Source organism: Neovison vison, chromosome 11 (genome assembly GCF_020171115.1).
Source record: "Neovison vison isolate M4711 chromosome 11, ASM_NN_V1, whole genome shotgun sequence".
Classification (NCBI taxonomy): domain Eukaryota; kingdom Metazoa; phylum Chordata; class Mammalia; order Carnivora; family Mustelidae; genus Neogale; species Neogale vison.
In genome coordinates this window covers 205657571-205682502 of record NC_058101.1, presented here as the reverse complement: position 1 = coordinate 205682502, position 24932 = coordinate 205657571, and the positions used below count along the sequence as shown (strand labels likewise).

Sequence of the window (24932 nt, the reverse complement as noted above, 5' to 3'; positions counted from 1 at the left end):
GATGTTGAGTTAAGGTAACATCTTATTTCTCTTCTTCAGAAAAAGAGACTGTTGGACCAAAGTAACTCGATTGTGAACTTCTTCTAGTCTATGACACTTTCTATGCAAATGAGGATTCTGGGAATGTGCCTTTGTGACCTCAGGTTATTCCTGGAGTCTGATTAGTCATGTCCAGATCCCAGATCCCATGTCCTAATCCCAGATTAGAAGGTGTGGAGGCCACACAGTGTTTGTGAAACAGCAGTTTCTTTTTCTTAGAGTAGCCCTTTGGGGGTATGTGATGAATTAATAATTAAACCTCCAATTGTAAGAATAAAGCTTCAGTAGTGTAGATTTATTCCTTGTCACTTCTACTGAGGATTTTTTTTTTTTTTTTTTTTTTTTTTGGCAGCGGTGGGGATCTTCTCGGAAATGTGAAATCACAGGACACAGACAGCATGCCCTCCCCCCTCTGCCCAAGAAGGGGGCACCTTTTCCAACTAAATCCACACTGTAAGTCTGAAACAGGTCCTTTTTGTAACAGTGAGCCCAGGGCCTCTACCAAGGGAAGGATATTTGACATATGAACCATACATATTTTTAGGAAAAAAGATACATAAAGAAAAATGTTGAGTTTTTGTCATTTTTTTTTCTCCACTAAACAATGCAGTTTTGGATCTTTTGTGTGGTTAATTTTATGCTCAAGTCCAGATTTTAAACTACTATTTCATTTTTTTAAGCTTTTATCTATTTATTTGAGAGAAAGAGAGAGGAAGAGAGCATGATAGGGGAGAAGGTCAGAGGGAGAAGCAGACTCCCCGCCATGGAGATGCGAGCCCGATGCCTCCTCAATCCCAGAACTCCAGGATCATGACCTGAGCGGAAGGCAGTCACTTAACCAGCTGAGCCACGCAGGCATCCCTATTGATTCATTTTTTTTTTTAATAGCACGTGAGCACAGCCACACATAAACTCCTATTCTTAAAGCAAATGACAACATCCCTTGTATTTTTAGTGAAACCTAAAAATAAGATTAAAAAAGGCAAAAGACATCAGAAATCCAAACACTGTGTCAGAAAGAAAACGTGTGTCAGTGCCCCCTTGAGTAAACCTGCAAGAGCTTCTCTTTCCAAGGCTGCGTTCATGCCAGTAAGTCCTAACTCTATAATTATTAGGAGAGAATTTTCGGACAAAGACTGGGTGCTGCTGAGGTCCCAAGGGGTCGTTCCTGTTGTAGAAGCACCCAGTCAAGGTTCTGATCCACAGCTGGGACAGGGTTTGGCGAGGACTTCGTAGCAGGTCAGATCTTCTGAGAGAGAGAAAATTCCCCCGAAGCTCTGCTAAGTCAGTCTCCACCATGGGCCAGTGGTTTCAGAATCAGAAACAGCCAGCAGGTGGTTATTTGTATGATTTTGTTTTCCAGCAAATTCAGTTGATGAGGTTTGAGGCTGAGATGGGAGAAAAAGATGCAGCTAAAAGTACAGGAATGGTTTAGCAAGAACCTAATAGGTACGTAAGTGCTCATAGAAAACGACTTTGGTTAACAAACCTGTTGTGGGATGAGCCCTGGGTGTTATAAGGAATTGCTGAACACCACACCAAAAACTATGGTGTACTATATGTACTAAACGGTGTACTATATGTACTGTATGTGTACATGTAGTGTACTATATGTCAGCTAGCTGGTGTACTATATGTCAGCTAGATGAACATATTAACAATTAATTAATTAATTAATTAAAAAAGAAAAGCAACCTGTTGTGATAATGTTTCTAGTGTCCGAGTGGTCTCAGGTGGGGTGTGGGTCTCATGCTTTCTCTACCCTGTCTCTCATGGAGTCTTTCCTTCCTTTGTCTCTCTCTTGCCTCGCCTTCCTTCCCCACTGCCTGCTGCGAAGTGTGGGGACACAGCCATAACCGACGTTGCTAAGAAATGGACTATTCGACACAATTTCTTGTAGGGGGGTTCTTGGGTGGCTCAGTGGGTTAAAGCCTCTGCCTTTGGCTCAGGTCATGATCCCAGGGTCCTGGGATTGAGCCCCGCATCCAGCTCTCTGCTCGGCAGGGAGCCTGCTTCCCTTCCTCTCTCTCTGCCTGCCTCTCTGCCTACTTGTGACCTCTGTCTGTCAAATAAATAAGTAAAATCTTTAAAAAAAGTAATTTCTTGTAGGTAACCAGTCTGCTCTGGGCTCAACTTCCTATTTTCTCTCCTTCCTTCCTTCATCCCTTTAATTCTGTGTTCATAACATCAAGGATATAACAGAAGTTAGGCATCCAGTTAGAAACACTGTTTTTGATGGGCTGCCTCCCGGCAGGGATCCAGAGCAACGCCGCTGGCAGGGTTCGGGGGTTGGTGTCCTCCAGGCCCCTGGACCTGCAAGGACACAGCCATTTCAAATATAGCCTGGGCTGCTTTGTTCTCTGGGGCACTCCCGGTGACCCAGAGGCTCATCCTTTACGCATCAAGATTTATAAAGTAGCATTCTGCACGTCTGTCCTTGGATGAAATCAAATTTCTTGCTTCTATTAAAAAAGAAAAGTCAGAGTCCATAGTCTCTCATGGTTCTGAGGGGTTTGAAGTGGCGGGGGGGTGGGAGGTTGGGGTACCAGGTGGTGGGTATTATAGAGGGCACAGCTTGCATGGAGCACTGGGTGTGGTGAAAAAATAATGAATACTGTTTTTCTGAAAATAAATAAATTGGAAAAAAAAAAAAAAAAAAAAAAAGAAAAGTCATCTAGCAGCAGCTTGCTGTTAAGCGACAGCCTGAGCAGAGGGGAAAACAAGCTACTTGGCTTCTTCCTTTCCCCTTGGCTTAGAAATGGTTTTGTGCCTGGGTGGCTCAGTCGGTTAAGCGTCTGCCTTTGGCTCCTGCCATAATCCCAGAGCTCCTGGATTTAGCGCATCTGTGGGCTCCCTGCTCAGTGGGGAGTCTGCTTCTCCCTCTCCCTCTGCTCATCCCCCCTGCTGGTGCTTGCACCCTCTCACCCTTTCTCTAATGTGCTCTCTTAAATAAGTATAATTTTTTTAAAAAATTGTATATATTTAAGGTATACAAAATTATTTGATGTGTACACATAGTGACATGATTACTGTAGTGAGGATAATTAACATATCTCCCCACATAACTACCATCCCTGCGTGTGTGGTGAGAGCATCTGAAATCTACTCTCCTAGCAAATTCGAAGGTTCGACACCATATTCCTAACTATAGTCATTCGCCGGACACGAGATCGCTCGGCTTCCTCATCTCCCCTAACTACCACTCTGTACCCTTTCACCAGCATCTCCCCATTTCCCTCAGCAACCTGCCCCTGGTAACCAGCATCCGACTCTCTGCTTTCAGTGTTCAGCTCTTGTAGATTCCACATATCGGTGACAGCATGTAGTCCTTTATTCTTCCCTCTGTGTCTGTCTTATTCTACTTAGCATAATGCCCTCGGTGCTGTCCATGTTGCTGCAAATGACAGGATTTCCTTCCTTCTAATATCTGACTAATAGTTCATCGTGCGTATAGCATACTTCTTTATCTGTCCGTCCACTGATGGACACGTAGGTTGTTTCCATATCTTGGCTACTGTGAATAATGCTACAGTGAGCATGGGGGTGCCCACAGCTCTTTGGGATTCTGGTTTCATTCCCTGAGTATATACTCAAAAGTGGGATTGCTACATCACTTCGCCTTTCTTTCTTCTTCTTCTTCTTCTTTTTTTTTTTTTTTTTGAGAAATCCACTTACTGTTTTCCATAGTGGACATATCTATTTATAATCCTATTAACGATGTATCCGAGTTCCCTTTTCTCAACATCTTATCAACATCTGTTTTATTTTTTTTATGCTAACCATCCCAGCAGGTGTGAGGTGGTACCTCACTGAGGTTTTGACTTGCATTTCCTGATGATGAGTGATGCTGAGCATCTTTTCATGTGTCTGTTGACCACACAGAGCCAAGGAAAAAACGAAATGCAAAAGCAACCTACAGATTGGGAGAAAATGTTCACAAACCATGTATCTGATAAGGGGCTAATATACAAAATATGTGGGGAAAACATACAACTCCATAGTAAAACAATATACAACTTGATTTAAAAATGGACAAAGGACCTGAATAGAAAGTCTCCAAAGATGAAGGTGTACGAAGAGCGGTTGAAATTTTAATACTGATTGCATTGAATGTGTAGTTGCTTTTGGTAGCACATCTTAAACTTAAGAAAAAAAAAAGTGGGAAGGCATGGCCTGACCTTGCAGGAGATAATGACGAGTGTGTGAATTACAGTCACCTTATGGAGGCTCTTTGTCTAAATCACCCTACGATGTATAAATGTTCTCATTTTCCTGACTGCCAAAAGGGTGTGGGTATATCTGAGGTATCTTACGATTTCTTTTTTTTTTTTTCTTTTTCCCCTCTCGCGAACCTAATTAGAGCTCTAGCAATGTTATGATCCTCTCAAAGATGACTACAGGACCATTTTCTTTTTATTCATTTTTATCCTTTCTACTTTGGGTTCACTTCCCTTTATTCTAGTTCCTTAGGGTAGAAATTTACATTGTTGATTTGTGAGCTTTACCCCGTCAATCTTAAAAGCATTCGATGTTATAAATTTCTCTCTAAGCATTGCTTAAGTTGCATTCCCACAAATTTTGGCATGCTATTTTCATTTTTGAGAAGTTTAAAATATTTGCTAACTTCTCATGTGATTTCTTCTCATACCCATTAGAAGCATGTTGATTAATTTCCACATATTTGGGGATTTTTCCAGATATCTTTCTGTAATTCATATCTTTGAAAATTCCATTGTGGACAGACACAGTGTATATCTGGGTATGATACTCAGTGAATAATTTCAATTTTTCTTCATTTTTTGAGACTTGTTTTATAGTCCAATAGAGCTATATTGCATAACATTTCAATGGATTCTGTGATTATTGGGTAGAGTGTCCTATAAGTTTCATTAGGTCACACACTGATGACACCGTTGTTCACGTCTTCCATATTATTCCTGATGCTTTGTCTGCTTTTGTTTTTTGTTATGAGTGAAGTGTGGTAATATCTAATTGTAATTACTTATGTATTGGTTTCTCTTCTCATTTCTACCAGTTTTCCTTTAAGACTTTAGGGACTTTGTTATTAAAAGCATTCTAATTTAATATGAACATATGTTCTTGGTGAATGAACCACTTTATACCTGGGGAAAATATCCTTTTTTATCTCTCCTAGTACTCCTAAAATATACTCTGATTTATAGGCAATTAGCCATCATGGCCAATCGTATTTTCTTTAGCTCATCTGTTTTCAGTCTTTTATTTTTAATCTATCTTTGCCTTTCCATTTGATACCCCAAGTGGGTTTCGTATAGACAGCGTGTATCTTATTTTTTAAGAAGCTGACAATCTCTCCCTTTGAGAATGAATCTTAGCTGAACATGTTGTACCCAAGTTTTCATGAGGGACCACCAAGGAGCCAACACCGATGCAATCACATGAGGGTTTATTTAACAAGCTTAAGCTTGGGCCCAAGTATACCCAACACAGCGACACAGCGACACAGCGGACTAGGGACTTGGACCCCCAACCAGATTACAGTCAGAGGTTTTAAAGGCAGAGTAGGGGTGGACTCAGCGGGGGGTGAGGACAAAGGGGATTAGGGATGATGTAAGTCTCTAAGGAATCTTGGAAGCAAGGTCTCCAGGACCTTGAGGGGCTAGCTCTTGTTGGGAGAAAGGTTATTTATTACTAGCAATAAAAAATCTTCTCGTGAGACCCTTTAGATGTATATCAGTGGGTCATATGCTTGGGAATGATCGCTGACACTATCTTGGAGATTTAGAGATAAAGTTTCACATTTCTCCTATCAAGTGTCCTTGTTAGTGAGATTTAGATTTAGAAGAAATTTAACTTTATTTCCATTTTCTTCCACTTCAGCCTCCTTCAGTTTTATGGAGGGGAGGGCGACATTAGGGCTTGAGGAACTGAGTTATTCGCCTCTGGAAATTGGGCTATTGACAAGATAGCTTCTTTGTTGTAAATCTCTAGGACATTTGTAGAGGGAGGGAGACTCCTGTCTAGCAGGATTGTGATCTCTGCAGGTTAACTGTTTGTTTTTCTTTTAGGGCAGTCAGGGGTGGCTGAGGAATGTCACACATACTACCGAGGGGAGGGGAGCCGGTGGAGAGCGGGTGCAAGGTGCCAGCTTTTGCTTTGCCAAGATGGCTGTACTTATGTCAGGGCTAGACTCGAGGTGGGTACAGCCTTGTTTTTCTTGGCCTTCACTTACATTTTACTCCAGCCTGCAGAGCCAGATTTCCATCTGGCATTATTTTTCTTCTGACTGGACCTTTTTTTTTTTTTTTTTTTTAATAGTGTAGGTTTTCTGGGAAGGAATTTTCTTAGCTTTTTGTTGTTGTGGTTTAAAAAAATTTTCCCCCTTGGGACGCCTGGGTGGCTCAGTTGGTTGGACGACTGCCTTCGGCTCAGGTCATGATCCCGGAGTACTGAGATCGAGTCCCGCATCAGGCTCCCAGCTCCACAGGGAGTCTGCTTCTCTCTCTGACCTTCTCCTCATTCATGTTCTCTCTCACTGTCTCTCTCTCAAATAAATAAATAATAATTTTAAAAATCTTTTTAAAAATCCCCCCCCCCTTTTTTTAAAATAGACTTTTTAGAGCCGTTTTGGGTACACAACCACGCTGAGCAGAAGGTGCAGAGATTTCCCACATGTCTTTACACAGGCACGGCCTCCCTCCCAGAGGGTCCACAGCCTCCCAGCGGCTATGTTAGTTACAGCTAATGCACCTGCACGATGCACCATGACCACCCAGAGTAGTTCCAGAACAGTTCACTGGAGCTCCACAGCCCAGCTACACATGCAATCCCTTCCTGAGGACTCTCTCCATGCAGCTGTGGGAAGGTACGTGCTCCGGCCTGGTATGTGTTCCTGGAATTGTCCATCGAGTCCCTTCGGCGTGTTTTTGTTTTGCTCTGGGCTTGCCAAGTTTCACCCCAGGCATGCTCAAACCAGCACCAGACCAAGATTCCAGGGAGCCCTTTGTTGCCCGTGGAGCTCCACCCCCATCCAGATGTCCTCTTCTGGTTTTCCGCACTGAGCACGGGGGTCTTGTGGGGCCTGAACTCAGAAGGATTGCAGGTAAGCCTGGGTTCTCCCCTGTGCTTTGGTCTGGGGTCTGCTTCCCAAGACAGGGGGTCTCCCTCATGCCCCACCCCCACCCCCCCTCCTGCAGTCACAGCCCCCCATGCTGGCTGTGCAGTGTCTGGAAGTGTCTCCCATCTCTGTCTGCTTCCCTAGTTGCATCCCGTCTGAGGGCAGGTCCCACAGCAGTTCATGCTTTTTTTTTTTTTAATTTAAATTTTATTTAATTTCTTTTGCTTTCTTTTTCTAACATTTTTTTGAAATTTTAAAAAATTTTTTCAGCGTAACAGCATTCATTGTTTTTGCACCACACCCATTGCTCCATGCAATCTGTGCCTTCTCCAATACCCACCACCTGGTTCCCCCAACCTCCCACCCCCCCACCCCTTCAGAACCCTCAGATTGTTTTTCAGAGTCCATAGTCTCTCATGGTTCACCTCCCCTTCCAATTTCTCTCAACTCCCTTCTCCTCTCTAACTCCCCATGTCCTCCATGCTATTTGTTATGCTCCACAAATAAGTGAAACTATATGATAATTGACTTTCTCTGCTTATTTCACTCAGCATAATCTCTTCCAGTCCCGTCCATGTTGCTACAAATGTTGGGTATTCATCCTTTCTGATGGAGGCATAATACTCCATAGTGTATATGGACCACATCTTCCTTATCCATTCATCCGTTGAAGGGCATCTTGGTTCTTTCCACAGTTTGGCGACCGTGGCCATTGCTGCTATAAACATTGGGGTGCAGATGGCCCTTCTTTTCACTACATCTGTATCTTTGGGGTAAATACCCAGTAGTGCAAGTCTCTACACCTTAAAGAACTGGAGAATCAACAACAAATCAAACAAACTCCACACATAAGAAGAGAAATCATCAAGATTAGAGCAGAGATCAATGAGGTAGAAACCAGAGATACCGTAGAACGTATCAATGAAACTAGAAGCTGGTTTTTTGAAAGAATCAATAAGATCAATAAACCATTGGCCATACTAATCCAAAATAAAAGAGAGAAAGCCCAAATCAATAAAATTATGAATGAAAAGGGAGAGATCACAACTAACACCAAGGAAGTAGAAACAATCATCAGAAGTTATTATCAACAGTTATATGCCAATAAGCTAAGCAACCTAGATGAAATGGATGCATTTCTGGAAATCTATAAACTCCCAAAATTGAACCAGGAAGAAATTGACAACCTGAATAGACCGATATCTAGTAACGAGATTGAAGCAATGATCAAAAACCTCCCCCAAAAAAGAGCCCAGGACCTGACGGATTCCCTGGGGAATTCTAACAAACTTTCAAAGAAGAAATAACACCTATTCTCCTGAAGCTGTTTCAAAAAATTGAAGCAGAAGGAAAACTTCCAGACTCTTTCTATGAAGCCAGCATTACTTTGATCCCCAAACCAGGCAAAGACCCTACCAGAAAGTAGAATTTCAGACCAATATCACTGACGAATATGGATGCTAAGATTCTCAACAAGATCCTAGCAAACAGGATCCAACAGCACATTAAAAAGATTATCCACCATGACCATGTGGGATTCATCCTTGGGCTACAAGGATGGTTCAACATTAGCAAATCAATCAATGTGATACAACAAATTAATATGAGAAGAGAGAAGAACCACATGGTCCTCTCAATCAATGCAGAAAAAGCATTTGACAAAATCCAGCATCCGTTCCTGATTAAAACGCTTCAAAATATAGGGATAGAGGGAACTTTCCTGAACTTCATAAAATCTATCTATGAAAGACCCACAGCAAATACCATCCTCAATGGGAAAAAGCTTGCAGCCTTCCCGTTGAGATCAGGAACATGACAAGGATGCCCACTCTCACCGCTCTTGTTCAACATAGTATTAGAAGTCCTAGCAACAGCAATCAGACAACAAAGAGAAATAAAAGGTATCCAAATTGGCAATGAAGAAGTCAAACTCTCTCTCTTCACAGATGACATGATTCTTTATATGGAAAACCCAAAAGACTCCACCCCCAAACTACTAGAACTCATACAGCAATTCAGTAACGTGGCAGGATACAAAGTCAATGTACAGAAATCAGTGGCTTTCTTATACACTAACAATGAAAATACAGAAAGGGAAATTAGAGAATCGATTCCATTTACTATAGCACCAAGAACCCTAAGATACCTGGGAATAAACCTAACCAAAGAGGTAAAGGAACTGTACTCGAGGAACTACAGAACACTCATGAAAGAAACTGAAGAAGACACAAAAAGATTGAAGACCATTCCATGCTTTTGGATCAGAAGAATAAACAATGTTAAAATGTCCATACTGCCTAGAGCAATCTATACTTTTAATGCCATTCCGATTAATATTCCACCGGTATTTTTCAAAGAGCTGGAGCAAATAATCCTAAAATTTGTATCGAAATCAGTTCATGCTTTTTTGATGGAAAGTGGGATCAAGGCTCTTCTCTTTGGGAATCTGTTTCCATCTTCTGACAGCTGGTTCTCTTGCTTTTCCGTAGGGCTGGTGTGAGGAAAATGGGTCTCCCACCACAGCTCCTGGAATCCTTCCATATCAACATCGAGAGGACACTGACTAGTTAAACTGCAGGGCCTCAGACCACCGGGATGAAACAGTTTCTCAGCAGCTTTTGTGCTCAAGGCACTTTCCTAGGCCATCCAGACATGATTAAGACAAAGTCTTTGCCCTTAAAAATGATGCAACCAGACATGGAGATTGGAAATAAGCGAATGGTACAACGCAGAAATCAAACAAAATTCAGAGAAGAGGTTTTCAGTCCGAACCCTGCAGTGTGCCAGAGGAAAGCTCATATTCTTTTGGGAAAGCAGCTCTCTCTGTAAGGAGGTCGTCGCATTTGTGATGGCCCCTGGAGGATGTGCAAAAGTTTAGAGATGAAGCTGGAAAGGTGATTGTATGCCTGGTGAGAGGTCCGCTGGAGCAGAGGCATGGGTGAGAGGAAAGCTAAGGGAATTTTTTAGGAGGAACAGGGAGGCCAATCTCTTTGGGGAGCATAATTTGCAAAAGAGGAGTCAAATCTGATAACGCTTGGAAAATAAGTTTAGACTTTTTTGAGGCTTCCTTTTGGAGACTCCAAAGGTGAGTCTGGGAAGGCATTCTAACTTACCAGTTTGGTAACAACTACCACAATAACCAGAATTTAAAAAGGACAATCAAGCTTCTCTTTCTTTTGAAAAAAAAAAAAATTAAATTTGATTTTTCTCCTGTAAACTTACAGGAGACATTTTCACACTTTACAATGTCCCCAGTCAGTGTTTCCGGATTTTATTTCTTTCTTCGGCAGCATTTTCGGCCCGAGGAAGAACAGCGGCCTATCTGCTCCTCCTTTGGCAGACAGCTAAGCACAGCACACCGCCCACTCCTTATTCGGCAATAATACCTCTGCAGGGTATTTACAATTCCTCCATTTCCTGCAAGGACAAAATAGAACACAGGGGAAGGCTTTAGTCCAAGTACAAGGCTTTTGGAATTCCTCAAATAACCGATCTGTTGCCTTTCTTTTATTTTTCCCCGGTCCCCTTTCCTGAATTGGAAAGTGAATTCGGTTATAGACCCAGTTGTATGCTTCATAGGGTTGAACACATACATACATTGCTTTAAGCCAAGAAACAAGAAAATACACATTGGAAAGATACTGGTTTGAATTTGGTAGATACCAATTTGTAATTTCCTTTATAAATAAAATATTATTCTGATCACTATTCCAGGGAATTGTTTGTTTTTCTTTTATTTTAAGGTGTTTTCTTTCTTTTTAAATCAACTTTTCCTTTTTTTAGAAAATGAGAAGTAAAGTAGAGGAAGGATTAAGCAACCAACTGACCTGTGCTTCTGTGGGTCACAGCTCAGCCGGGGACCAAGGTGGCCGTGGGGGAGGGATGCGGCTGGGCTCGCGGGGGCTGAGGCTGCAGGGGCCCCCTGAGGTTCGCAGCCCCCCAGGGACTCCACTTACAACCCCTAAAGCTAGTAAGTAGGAGTCTGTTCTTCTGATCTCAGATTAAATCCATCTTTCCTGCTGGGGTTAAAGTTTTTCTATCACTTTCTTTATGTCTCTCGAGCAGGTAAGGGTCGTCCCTGTCCATGATGGGCTGGTCTTTGTGAGCTATTTAGTCTCTGAAAAGGTCAGGGAAACGGCTTCAAGATCCTTGATGAGTCTCACCAGAAAAAAGAAACTGGTGATGTCTGTTCCCATACCACAAATCGACCTGGTCTGAAGTTCCCGAGGAATGGAAACGGGCCGCCTCTGCATGACATCCTTGCAGTTCCCACAACCCTCTCACCTCCCAGCCCATCTCACCTGGAACAGGCATCAAGAACAGAAAGGGCAACAGGAGAAGAAGGTAATAGATCCTCATGGCCGACCGGCTTCTCGGCTAGCTGAGACTGGGTGGGAAGGTGTGCCCGCCTGCTTTATAAGGGTTACAGGACACGCCACGCAGCCATAGGGACGGGTGAGCAGCAGCTGCAATTCCTGTAATAGTACAATGATGACAATATGACGTGTTTCCTGATGCTTCATGCCAGTGTCTCTTACCCCACAGACCACGCCCACTCACCCCGAGTTAATTGCAAACCTAAAGGGTGAAGCAAGCCTGATGTGAGCACCCAGCTATTCTGATGCCCTCTAGGCTCCAGGAGCGCCTCGGGGTCTGGCCGGGAGCTAGCTACAGGTATAGGTGGCAAAGACCCTCTCCTCTTGGGGGCATTCCCAGGGCATATCGTTGGGAGCTGCCCGTGCCCCCACTGGGGTACTTCTGATCTATCTTCCTAAAGTCCTAGAAGATTCTGGAGCTCACCTAGGACCGTAGCAGTCCAGCTTTGGACATATTCAGAATCTAGGTGCAAGCTCAGGCTGGGTCACACCTCGAGCCTGCATTCAGGCATTTCAGGGTATGCCTGAAATTGAGATAAAATGGGATCAGCTTCTTGATAATAAGAAAGGGAGGATAAATGGGCACTTTCCACAGTCCCTTACTCTGTGCTCTTTGGTGTGCAATATGGGCAGTAACTTGGGTGAAACAGGGTTTACAGTTCATCATTGTCTGAAAACTGTCAGATTCATGAGTCAAGGTGTCTCATCCTCCTTCATCAGAGAAGGAGAATGCTGGGATGATGTATTTGGTGGGCCAGCACCTCTTCCTTCTTGATGACACTCCCTATACAAATAAGGGGCTTAGGAAGGTGCATTTAAGACTTTTGGTTACTCATGTCTTGGGAGCATTCAAGGAAGTCCAGAGATCAGGTGATGTCCACTGGATATAGACTCAATGTTTTAAGAACCAGCTTTAAAAAACTATATTGGACTTAAATGTTAAGGAATCCATTAGTGGTTTATATTTGTTGATAGGCTATTTAATTGGGAGCTGAAGTCCCATGACATTGTCTGGCTGTTGTGTTACGTGAACGCAGTTACAACAGATCCACCAAGGTCCAGGTATATTACTTCTAGGAGTGCATGTTTGGGATCCTGGCGCACCCATCAGATTCTGTAAGCCATCTCTGAACACCTCCCATAGAGAGACAAGTGCCATATGCTCGGGATCAGAGGGATGGAAGTGGACGGGAGGCAAAGAGTGACCAGTTCAAGTTCTTTCTCTCAGAGAGCATCTGTGTAGGTAAAGGCAGATGTGCGTGCAGTCAAAGCCACAGAGGGGGGCATTTCAACAAGTGTCACAGTACGGGTTTTAGCACAAGGCTATAGAAATGGAGAAGAAATGTAATTCACAGCAGAAGGCAGATTTAGATGATTTAAGAAGGGTTTCGGGGCACCTGGGTGGCTTAGTGGGTTAAGCTGCTGCCTTCGGCTCCGGTCATGATCTCGGGGTCCTGGGATCGAGTCCCGCATCGGGCTCTCTGCTCAGCAGGGAGCCTGCTTCCCCCTCTCTCTCTCTGCCTGCCTCTCTGCCTACTTGTAATCTCTCTCTGTCAAATAAATAAATAAAATCTTTAAAAAAAAAAAAAAAGAAGGGTTTCAAGTGGTAGACACTTCCCTTTTTTTAAATCAAAATTTTCTCAGAAGTTCAGGATTTAAGACAAAGCAGGTATTATATTATTTATTTATTTACTTATTTAGAGAGAGGCATGAGGAGGGGCAGAGGGAGAGGGAGAGAAAGAATCCTAAGCAGGCTCCATGCCCAGCGTGGAATCCCATGCAGGGCTCCATCTCATGACCCTGAGACCATGACCTGAGCCGAAATCGAGAGTCCAGATGCTCATCCAGTGAGCCACCCAGATGCCCCCAAGCAGGTATTTTTAAGTGGGGAAGGAAGTGCGTGTGGGACAGGACGGCTGTTAGCTGCACAGACAGCCTTGCTCAGTCTTACGCAGGCTAGGAGAGAGGACGGGTGGGCGTTGCAGGAACGTAGAGCCCGCTCTCAGCCCAGGGCTGGGGCTCGTCTTAGGGGGATGATTTCTCTTCCACAGGGAAGACAGAACCCCGGTGACCTCTTGGTGTAACTGGTTCCTTCAAAGCTTGGAAGGCATTTCCAAGGCAATGCCACTATTTTTTAAGAGGGAATGAAAGCTATTTTGGTAACTGGGGTTTGCCTTCTTGGCTTATTATACCTTTTTTTTTTTTTTTTAATGTCAGGAATACTTCAAGCCTCTTCAGTCCTAGTAGTCACACAACCTCCAGCTGAGAATGAAGATGCCGCCACGGTATCGGATGCACTGGGAAGACCTGGCCCCACGCCCTGGCCCTGGAGGCTTGAGTCCTGGAGCCTGGACCTGCAGACCGAGCTTGGAACCGCAGACCCCACACCCCGATGCCTTGGCGTCCAGATTCTCTCTCAGCTCTAAAGCGCTTTCCCGATGCTAAGACAGTTGGGGAGAGATGTCAATTATTTAACTTTTTTGTTAGACTTTCTGCTCATGTTTTTTTGTTTGTTTGTTTGTTTTTTTAAATTCATTTTGCAAATATGGAACAGAGATTTGATTGATACAAGTTTTGGGTCCAGGGCAGCCCTGTGTGGATGGAGGGCAGACCACTAGGACACTGGGTTAGGGACCCAAGTTAGCCATTGAACTCTCAGCCCCGACACCTATTATTTGGGTTTCCTGCAGGAAGTTCCTTAGATCCCTGAGCATCTGAGCCCTCAGCAGTAAGCTCGCAGGGGAGGCCTTCAGAGCGAATGTCATGAAACACACTGACAACTGTAAATTACCACATGATCTGAGTATCACCCATAGGGCCCTCAGGAAGCCCAATCAAGAAGGGGATGGTGATCCTCAGGAAGCTTAAAGATGATGGCCTTGGCTCCCAGCACAGGAATCCGGGATATGTGTTCCTTTATCTTATCACCATCCAAAAGTGGCCCAGCCACTCTCCTTTATGGCCGTTTTGACGTCCTGCCCACTGCTGGATGAGTTACACAGGCCTGATCCCAGTCTTACGGTGGAGACATTGAGGCGTAGGCTGAGTGACTTGCCCTCCTAGGTCACCCAGACTGTCAATGGCCGCACTGTGAACTACAGGGGATTGTGTACATTTTTCAGGAGCCCCTGCTTTCCATGCGCCATATAGACTGGCCACAGGGATGCCTTCACAGAAGGTGGGAGGGCAGGAGGTGGCGAGAAGCCAAGGTATTCCTCTGCTGTTCCTCAGAAGGCATCTCCTCTGGGCCTCCGATTCCTACCAGAAACCTACTTCATTCATGGTCCTGGCTTCCACCAGGCGGGTCCACCATGACCTGTTAGGAGCTCCATATCTTAGGCTTCGGAAATATTACCTCCTTCCTCCTTCGGTCCCTCTGGCCTTAGGGACAGGATTTCCTTTCGGCTGCTGCCAATTCTGAGTTGACTCACCATACATTTGGCTTGTCAGTTCTCTTAGATAACCATCGATATTAAATTCTCCCCATTGACGTTCTTAAATTTCTTTCAGTGTCTCTGGTTGGACTTTGACGGTCTTCAAAGTCCATGCTCTAAACCATCACAGTATTGTAGTTCTGTCCCTTCCTCTCCTGTCACTGCATTGTCACCAGCTAGAATAATGCTTTGCTCTACGCAGCCCTCCTGAATGTCCCATCGGCATCTCAAGATTTAGCAGGAAGTGGGATCTTTGAGGCAGTGGTTGGGGGCTGAAAGTCAATGCCAGCTTCTCGTGGCCTCTTGTTACCTGTTTCCACTGCAGGTGTATGTGAGGTGGTTTCTAGTCTTCTGATTTATCACTGCTATTTTAGCAGTGATACATTTAAATAATTTAAATAACTAATTTAATTAATTTTAATAATTTAAATAATTTTAAATTACTTTTCCACAAAATAATGTAAGCAAGGAAACAGGAAAAAGAAAACCTTCCTCCAACCATGTAACCATAGATCACCTTTTCTTCTAGAAAGGTAACAAACTGTAGGCTTCTAGCTGGAACCACTCATGGAGGTACTTTGTTTTTCCAGGGAATTAGGCCCTCAGGGAGGTTTTAATGCCCAGCTGAGCAGGTCGGCCCATCGGGTCGGCCCATCGCTGAGCAGGCTGCCCATCTGCCCTGCTTTGTGCCTTGATATGTTTGCTGAGCTCCTGAGAGCATCCGAGCTAGACCTTCCCCTGCCCTAAAAGATACTATCTTCCCTCCAAACCCAAGTCAGCCAGCTACTTCTCAAGGTCAGGAGGTGGGCTACGAGAAGCAGAGGTTTCATTGCACACAGGTCAACTGAGTTGTTTGTCTTCACGGAACCGTGCCGTGTGGACAAATACTTTGTATCACCCTCAGCTAGCAAGCTTTCTTGGCAGTTTTGTATCTTGCAAGCATGAACAAAGGTTGTTGTCCCTTCAGCTTCCTGCAGATGCCCCTGTATTGTCAACACTTGATTTGCTGTCGTGCTCTATCCACTGTACAAAAAAGGAGGGATATAGCTACGGAAAGGCAAGGGAGGTATGCAAGGAAGGGATAAGGCTTGGGCCTGGGGGACCTACCAGGAGTCACAGGACGCCGTTGGGTTGACGGGGTGCCACAGAGAGTCAGACAGCACTCTTCTTCCCAGGAGCCACCACAGAGGTGGCGGGGCATAGAGCCAGGTGAGGGAGCAGTGAGACGTCTAGTTGAGCCAAAGTCAAGTGGACGAGCATGTTGGGCAGGTTTGCATTTAATTTGGTAGACAGGCCATGGATTCATGAGAAACTAGATCTAAGACTTAAATTCTCTAACAGGATAACCACCCGCTGACACCTCCTTCCAGAAACGCTGAGAAGGGGGACGCCTGGGTGGCTCACTCGGTTAAGAGTCTGCTTTCAGCTCAGGTCATGATCCCAGAGTCCTGGGATCGAGTCCTGTATCGGGCTGCCTGCTCAGCAAGGAGCCTGCTTCTCCCTCTGCCTGCTGCTCTCTTTCTTTCCTTCTCTCTCTGACAAATAAATATATAAAATTTAAAAAAAAAAGAAGAAGAAACACTGAAGGGAAGGTTTGAGAATGCTGTGCATACACTTGGGTAACTCTTTCCCAGATCCTTGTGTTTTAAAGACATTTAGGTCATCCTCCTGCAGGTGGTGTCTGTGATGGCTCTGGGAGCCGAGCCACTGTGAGGCGAGTACTCATGGCAGGCCCTGCAGCGGGCCCCCTGCTCCTCTACCCATCAAGAGCAGAGTGATTCTCGAGTAGCCAGACACAGTCCAGAGGAAGAAGTTCTCAGGAGAGGCACGGCCTGTTTTCTCTGCCTGGGGCTGTGATGTGAGGAACAAGGCAGAAGGGAATAGAGATAAAATTAAATTTCCTTATAACCTGAAGCCCACTGACAAACCCTTGAAGTCGGCAGAGTAGGACATTCCTCAGGAACCCCCAACCGTCTTTTTTTTTTTTTTAAAGATTTATTTATTTATTTGAGAGAGAGACAGAGAGATCATGGGGAAGAGGAGGGGGACAGGGAGAAGCAGACTCCCCGCTGAGCAAGGAGCCCGATGCGGGACTCGATCCCAGCATGCTGAGATCATGTCCTGAGCTGAAGTCAGACATTTAACTTACGGAGTCACCCAGGCGCCCCTTAGGAGCTCCCAACTGTCTCAACAACCTTGCAAGAGGGAAAAACAACCATAGCTTAATAATAGCTAGGCCTCCAGGATCTGTGAATCTTTTAACATATGGAAATTCTGCTGGGAACTTCCTTGTCTTTACCTCCCCCGACCCCCAAGTCTGTCACCCATCACCCCTCACAACCCCCGTGCAACGTGCAGCAGCTCTCTCTGCCCACGGGTTCTGTCCCCATGCTTTGATAAAACCCCATGCTTTTGCACCAAGAATTCTGTCTTGGTCGTCAGCTCCGAACCCCAACATCTCCCTGTCAGCTGTGCCAAAACTCTGACTCAGAGACAGCGGGGAGGGCAACTGAGCTTGTCACCGTTTCTGTGGTCTCACACAGGGACTCTCTGAGGCCCTGTGCATTGTCCACATACTGAAATCACCCTTCGCCGCCGTATGTACACGCTTCCTTGTATGCAGAATAAATTACTTTGAAGGGATGGTGTCCATTTTCTAAGTTCTCCACACACCGGGTTTTCCCTTCACCCCGCTGTTCCCCACTCTTCCCAAACAGGACGCTCTAATCCAGCTGGACTCCGGGACTCCCCACCACAGCCTGTGGCCAGGGGCAGTCCTTCAGGATTTGACTCGTGGGTCTAGCAGCACTCGGCAAGGGAGAATAAAAGAAAGCGATTCCACCTCCAGGTTCTGCACCAGGTCTCTGCGGGGAGCTCCTCCTGAATGAATGCAGCTTTTCCTGGGGAGGGGGGTGGGCAAGGGGCGACTCTTCCTCCTATGTCTCTTTGCAGCTGAGATAGCGTGATGATGGCCTTTCTGCGTCAGAAAACACCCAGATGGTTCAGAGGGTACAATCTGAGTGACAGATGTCCAAGACCTAGACAAGGGTTCTAAAAATTAATTCCTTTTCTCACCAAGCGCTTCAGCTTATGGGGATGGAAGGGAACGGTTTCCAACCCTCTCCCCAGTGGGTCACCGTGTTCCAGACTCTCCCTCGAATTTTTGTTATTTGCACCTATTCTGGCTTCTTCCTCTTGTTCAGGAGGAAGTTTTTCTCCTTCCGTGCCTCTCTTCTCTGTGCTCTTTGAACTCTGCCTTTTTAGCCACATACCATTACATAACCCCTCTCCTACTCCCTTTTCCCACTGGGTCCTTCACTGTAGTCCACATTCACACTCAATTTTTTATTTAAAATGAAGCTGCACTTGACCCTTTTTTTCTCCTGAAACCATGACATCACCGTTTTCTTTCATTCTTTACCAAATTTCTCAAAAGAGTGGTCTGGGCTCACGTGACCTCTGATGCCCTCAAACCCTTGCTCCCCAGTTGATTGCTTCCTGGCATCTGTCTCAAGAAATTCCTTGCAGGTGGAATGAAGTGTGATTGGTGCCAGCATTTACCTGAGTACTGAGCAGAGAGAATGAAGGCGCTGACACCACCGGGCACGGAGGGGAGACCTGCTCTGGAGACAGAGTCAGGCTGACGATGGGACCCCTTCTAGCAGGCTAAAACTAGTTCAGGAATTTGAAACCTTAGCAATGATGTGATGCTGCGTGCCTTTCCCAGAAACTAAAATCACACCGAACACAGTAGAAGATGAATCTCCCGACTCCTGAGGGCAAAATCAAGAAGGGATGTAGTTCATAAAAGTTCATATGTAAGGCTACCTTCCATCCTCCTACCCATCTGACAGCAATATTTTCTTTCCAAATGGAATGGTATGTGTATGATGCATTACTTTCTGTTTATATTTTTGCTCTCATCAGATTCTTTAACTGCATTTCATGCTCAGCCTCAGTGAAAACTCATCCTATAGCAACACCTGCCAACAGCCTACACAGCCTGCTGGCTGCTTCCTTGGGAAGGATGCTTAGAGTGTACGTGGCTCTTAGAACTCATCGGCGGGCTGGGGGCTGGGGTAGAGGAAGAACGTACCCAAAGGCAAGACATGGTACCCAAAAACACAGGACATGTGCCACTCTTACGTAATCAGAACTGAAACTTGAAATAAATCTATCAGCTACTGTTGCAGTAGGCAGTGGGAAAGCCTCAGATGCTTCCCACACAATGACTGGCATCTACGGAACTGTTAGTATGTACTGAGCACACGTACATGTGGTTGGCGCTTTAATGCACTTTTGTGACAAAAAGGAGTGAGGTCACTATTATAATCTAGGCTTTAAGGACAAGGAAATTGAGGCTAAGAGGAATGAAGTGACTTGGTAAAATTCAAGTTTGGAGCCCAGACAGGTTCACAGGTTACACTGAATTAGGATTAGGCCACTTTACCACCTCAGGTCACGATAATTGTTTTATTTGTTTGTTTTAGTTTTTATTTAAATTCCAGTTAGTTAACATACAGGGTACTATTAGTTTCAGGTGTACAATTTAGTGATCCAACATTTACACATAACTATGCTTCATACCCATTTTTTGGCCAAAGGTTTCCTAAGTGGGGTTTCTAGTGGGAAGGTATATGATGTCATGTGGTGGGAAAGAAAGCAACAGGACCGTGGGACATGAAGCCATATCTCACCCACTCGACCCAGACCTCAGAGCTGTTTCTATTTTGAGACCTCTCAGATAAGTGCCTCATGGAAGGGGTCACCATGGCACCTAGGACACCAGAGCATCAAGAAAAATGCAAGCAAATGATGAATTTTGTATCTCTCTGTCAACCTCCTCTTCCACATTTCAAAAAAAGAAGTTTTTTGGGTTGCGTACATCAGGAAGCAGGAAACTTTTTTCTGTAAAGGACTGTACAGTAAAAAGAAAATGAGGTTTTGCTGATCATACAGTTACTGTTGCAACTACTCAGCTCTGTGTGTGTGTGCCAAAGTGGCCCTAAGCAATATGCAACAAACAGGCGTGGCTTTGTTTCAATAAAACTTTATTTGTAAAAATAGGTAGCAGCTGGCTGTAGCCAGTGCCTCCCGGCTTGCAGACCCCTGGCTTGCATTTGTGAGACTAGGAGAGAGGAGGCAGCCTCTAAAAGGCTTCTGATGAGCCTCACATTCTAGTACTCAGGCCCTTGTGTCATCCCCTCCTTTTCCTTGTGGGCTCACCTCCTTGACACATTTCCAACACATAGAATCCCACTTCTGGGATTAGGTTATAAAAGACCATGGATTCCATTTGGGGTGTCCCTCTACTCTGACTTGCTGACTTTAAGGGAAGCCAGATGCCATATTTACGGCTGCCCTATGGAGAGGCCCATTTGGCAAGGAACTGAGGGAAACTTCTGGTCAACCCAGTGAGGAACATAAGTGAACCTTAATCTAACAGCTTTCAAGGAATCTACTTCTGCCGAGGACCGCATGAGTGAGCTTCACAAAGCACATCGTTCTCTGCTGAGCTTTCGGTTGAACTGCAGCCCTGGCTAACAGCTTGACCGGAACATCATGAGTGCCTTGATCCAGAAGCACCCCGCCAAGCTGTGCCTGGTTCCCATAACCCACAGAAACCCACAGACACTCCGCATTTGTTGTTGTGCCATGGGTAACCACCACAGTGAGGTATAGCCATGGGTAACCACCACAGTGAGGTATAGCGTAAAACGCAAGACATCTGGAGGCCCGTCTTCTGGAGCCAGGGTTCACGTGGATGTAGGTTAGCTGCTTACCCATCTGGACCTTCCATTTCCCCTCTGCCTGCCAAAGGGAGGGGGGTCATGCATTTCTGAGGTTCTTACAAATCTAAATCCTCATAGTTCATTGAATGGAGTCACAGCGACACCTAAAGAATTGGAAATCCATGGGTGAAACTGAGCCTCCCAACTTATTTTGCTGTCAGTTGCCAACATTTAAAGGAGAAAAAATTCTGTATAAAAGTCCATATCTTTGGTTCCTTCAGAAAAGTGTGATGATTTAACCACTAGGGCCCACACTCATACCTGGGAATTGCAAGGTATAGCCAAAGATCTCTGCCCCTTTACATAGAATACAAGCCCTCAATCAGAGCCCCCATTCACTATCTTTCACAGGCTTGTCTCACTTCTTCAAAATGCCTGGCTCTGCTGGGCTTTCAGGGGTCATATAAGTTATGTCTGATCTTGCTTTGGGATCTTCCCTATAACAGAGCAAAGGTGTTCCAGTCTAGGACATTGGCCCATTTTGGCTCCACAGGCCCTTTGTGAAATGCTGTCTGTGTCGTATGAACTGGACCCACGCATTCTGCTGCATGGACTTCGGGAAAGCCCCAGCTCAGAGCCTGGACAGGAGGTGTACGTGGTTTGTAACAACACCTGCGTTCTTCCTTCTCTCTGCCACACATCTGGAAGACCTCTCCTTCCTCCCACAACCTTTATAGAAAAACACACTTCAGCACTCACCTGTGCACACATACACCCGCACACACGCCCACACCCAATTACAGAACTCACGTAGATCAGGGAGAAGCTACACTTCCGTGTATTCTCTCTGCTCCTGACCTGTCAGGGCTCGGACAACTTTCTCTTTTCCCACCAGGTGCTGGTCCTCGCTGCCCCCTCAGCTGATGGAATCTATCCCGGACGCAACCCCTGTGGCTCCTCCTTCTATTGCTCCATCCGCCTCCTTCCTCTCCACCCTCTTACAGTCCCTGCACTCGTTTCTCGGTTTCTGTGTTGCCTGCATTTAGAGTCTCATTCTTCTGGGTGCCAGGCATTATCAGCTCATGAAAAACACAATCTGTCTAAGATAGGGATATATGCACAAGCCGATTTAAACTACCATGACTCAAAATTCATCTTGTGTTGAGGGCATACTTGTGTTTGGTTATAAGCATTTCACAAGATGTCTGTTTTAGGAAGCACTCCAGCCTCGGGCCAAATCCTGGCTTTAGCACGCTACTTAGGTACACACGTGCATAGTTCACAACACCTGCTCAGACCTACACAGCCAGCATGGAACGTGTCCAGCTGGGGACAACCTATAAAACCTGGGGGTTAGGTGGGATTAACAAAAATATCATCAATATCTACATGTTGTCACAAGTGGTACATATTTTAGAAAAATAATTTTGATCATGGCCTGGATTTTAATTCTCCTGGAGACTGACCATTGGGGATGACCCGCCCACTGTGTTCATAGTGCTGTGAACAAAAGAGACAAGATGAAGGGGGCGGGGCGCTGCGTTCCAAAGGGGCGAGATTTGCTTCTGACCAGTTGGTTCCCTGTAGCCTCTTGGGAACTAGATTTTCTTCAAGAGACTGGGTGCTCAGTGTCACAGGCTGCCTTGTTCAGGTCCCTGAAGTGTCTATTAGATGTCCCACTTTACTGACTTTGAGTATTTACCTCTTCCTTGGAGAGATGCGGAAGCTCCAAGTATCCAGCTGCAGACCCACTACAAAGCTACGCCCACTTTCTCAACAAGCAAGAACTATTATGTGTGCCCAAATATTTCGTCGTCTTTTCAGTCTAACTGGAATGGCCTGTCTTTCCCTGGAACCATCCCCTAACATCCGTATCTTTTCCTGGTCTCTCGGCCTTGCTGCTGTGGGCTGAGCTCCGTCCTTCTCTGTCCTGCTCTTGCTTTCTCTCTGCCTCTTGTCATCACTGTCTGTGTTCCTGCGTCTGTCCTTGTCTGTCTCTTACGGTGTTCTCTGTTTTTCATCACCGAGTGTGTGTGTGAGTGTGTGAGTGTGTGAGTGTGCGTGAGCGTGTGTGCACGCGTGGGGGTCTCTCTACCTCCACCTCTGAGGACGGTGCAGCAATGTCCAGTCTTGGAGTCTTTCCACACCAGAGGTCTCTTCCTGACTGGCTGCAGTGTTCCAGCCCCTAGGGCCACCCTCTGTAGCCAGCGGGGGGGATTTTCAGGCAGCCTCTTCTGGCCACCAGGTGCCTCCAGGGCTCACGTGGGAAGGCAGGGCCAGGACAGACACAGCCGTCTCCGTCAGCAAGCCCAGCCCCAGAACTCTGTAGTGACATCCGTTGAAGGTCATGGGGAATAAGGGAACAGAGGTATGAACCAACCTTCATTTCTTTTTTTTTTTAAATCCCTCAAGCTCTATCCTTCCTTCCACACAAGCCTGAGCTCAGAGAAGGTTACAGGCATTTTTCATCCTTTGGAGACAGTCTCCTACAAAGAGAAAAGCCCTTTTCTCTATTGTGTGACATCTATTTCTATTTTTACTTCTACACGGGCAGATAAACGAGGTGGCTATTCGTTTTCCTACCCCCTCTTTTATTTGTTCTTCTTTGAAGGTCCCAACTTCCCCAGCCCACCGTCCTCACCTTCTCCAGAAGGACGTGGTCATTTGATTGGATCCTACCTGGAAGAACCCAGCCCCTCCGCTGGGATATGAAGGGAGGGGAGGCGCTCCTTAATGATCGCAGGGAGCCTCAAGGAGCAGCAGGACAGAAACCAAAGGCTACTTTGTTGAACAATGGTGTCCGGACTCTCCCAGAAGTGAGAAACTTCTTTAGCAATTAGGGAACTGTTCCCTTCCTCCCTCTGAGTGAAGCCTGTCATCTTCAACACCCAGTGCCTGTCCTGGGGAGGCGCACCTCTACCACGGTCAGGAGCTGGAGAGAGAGCTGTGCGCGCTCCCCTTACAGTCACTCACGAAGCCAGCCAGAGGCGTGGGACCACCCACACCATCCTTAGAAAGCCCAAACGCTCCCAGCTTAACGTTCCCCGGGGCATGAGTGTCCCCAGACACTCCTGGTTGTCCTGCTGCCGCCCAAAGGGCCACTCCAGCTTGTTCAAGTGAATGGAAAGAGGTGGGGGAGGGAAGAGGGACACCCCTCACTATAGCGGGGCTGGGGGAGAGCATGGGGTGGACTGAAGAAGGACAATCCGGGTGCAGGAGACTAAGGCTGGAACGGGAAGAACACTCCAGGACACAGCTTTCTAAAGGATCTAAGCAAAGGGAATTTCCTTCTAGAATGTGGGGAATACATTAATTTGCCAGACTTTAGGTTTTTACCCTAAGGTGTCCAGAAACATCAGTAAAATATTCTGTCCCTGCAAGGTCCCTTTCAAGAGTGATAGGGAGTTTGCAGGACCGTTGGGGAAGGGGATATCATCTGCGGCGTGGAGGTCAGGCAGCGGGGGCCACAGCTGGGAGGGCTTGGCCATGGTTCTCAGGTCTGAACGCACAATAGCTTCCCTTGGTTACCTTCCCGGAAACAACCAAGGAGCCCATCAGATCCCTACAGGTGGTGCCTGGGGCATAATGAGGAAGTGTGAAAAGCTGCCAACGAGGCATGAGAGGCATGAGGCATCCTGAACCACAGCTCTAGAGGAAGATGATTTCTAAAGAGCGAGGACACTCCCCTGGCTTAGGGACAGACCTCACTGTCTGTGCTCCTCCGGGTTCCTCCCTGTGGCAAGACAGTGACAGCGATCAAGTGAAAAGTGCAGCTTTTCCAGTTCCTTCGGTCATGCACACCTGTGGCAGGTGCCACACCCAGCATCGGGCATCACCCTGCACACCCAGTTCTGTGAGTCACTGTGACTCTGCTCTCCGTGGGGCAGGCAGGCAAGAATCCCAGGGAGCACTGGGCTGCCTCCCGCACGGCCGGGTCTGCTGGGAAAGGGCTGGGCCTCCGCTCCCTCACCCCGTGGGTGTGAGTGCCTCCCCGGTGCCTCAGTTGCCCTCCTGCCTTTCCTCCCAGTCATTCTGGCCTCGGCTGGCTTTGCTCCCGCGGAGGGGCTTGTGTAGAGAGACAGCTCCTCACGCAGCGAGAAGGATGGAGAGGCACGGCCAGGCTGAGAAGCCTTCCTTGCAGGGGATTTCAGCTCTGGCCACATTCCTGCCTCTAGGTGCGAGCGCCCACCCTGGGCCCCGCCGGGGAGAGTCTGATGGTCTCATTGGTAGCTGCTGACCCACCTGGGCTGCAGGG

The 24932-nt window shown here is 46.2% G+C and overlaps 1 protein-coding gene across 1 annotated transcript; it reads right to left on the bottom strand.

Annotated features, from left to right (window-relative positions):
- Positions 1–9472: 9472 nt before the first annotated feature.
- LOC122889185 (beta-defensin 103A-like) lies at positions 9473–11507 on the bottom strand. The gene is made up of 2 exons (XM_044224098.1): positions 11437–11507; positions 9473–10552 (listed from the first exon to the last, which is right to left on the bottom strand). Exons 1-2 carry the CDS (start codon positions 11492–11494, stop codon positions 10407–10409), a joined length of 204 nt encoding a protein of 67 aa, XP_044080033.1. The 5' UTR covers positions 11495–11507; the 3' UTR covers positions 9473–10406.
- Between the last annotated feature and the right edge of the window lie 13425 nt (positions 11508–24932).

Coding starts and splice junctions, on each gene's coding strand:
- LOC122889185 (XM_044224098.1), bottom strand. CDS start 11,494: ATGAGGATCTATTACCTTCTTCTCCTGTTGCCCTTTCTGTTCTTGATG. Junction 10,553..11,436: donor GTTCTTGATGCCTGTTCCAG/GTGAGATGGGCT, acceptor TTGTCCTTGCAG/GAAATGGAGGAATTGTAAAT.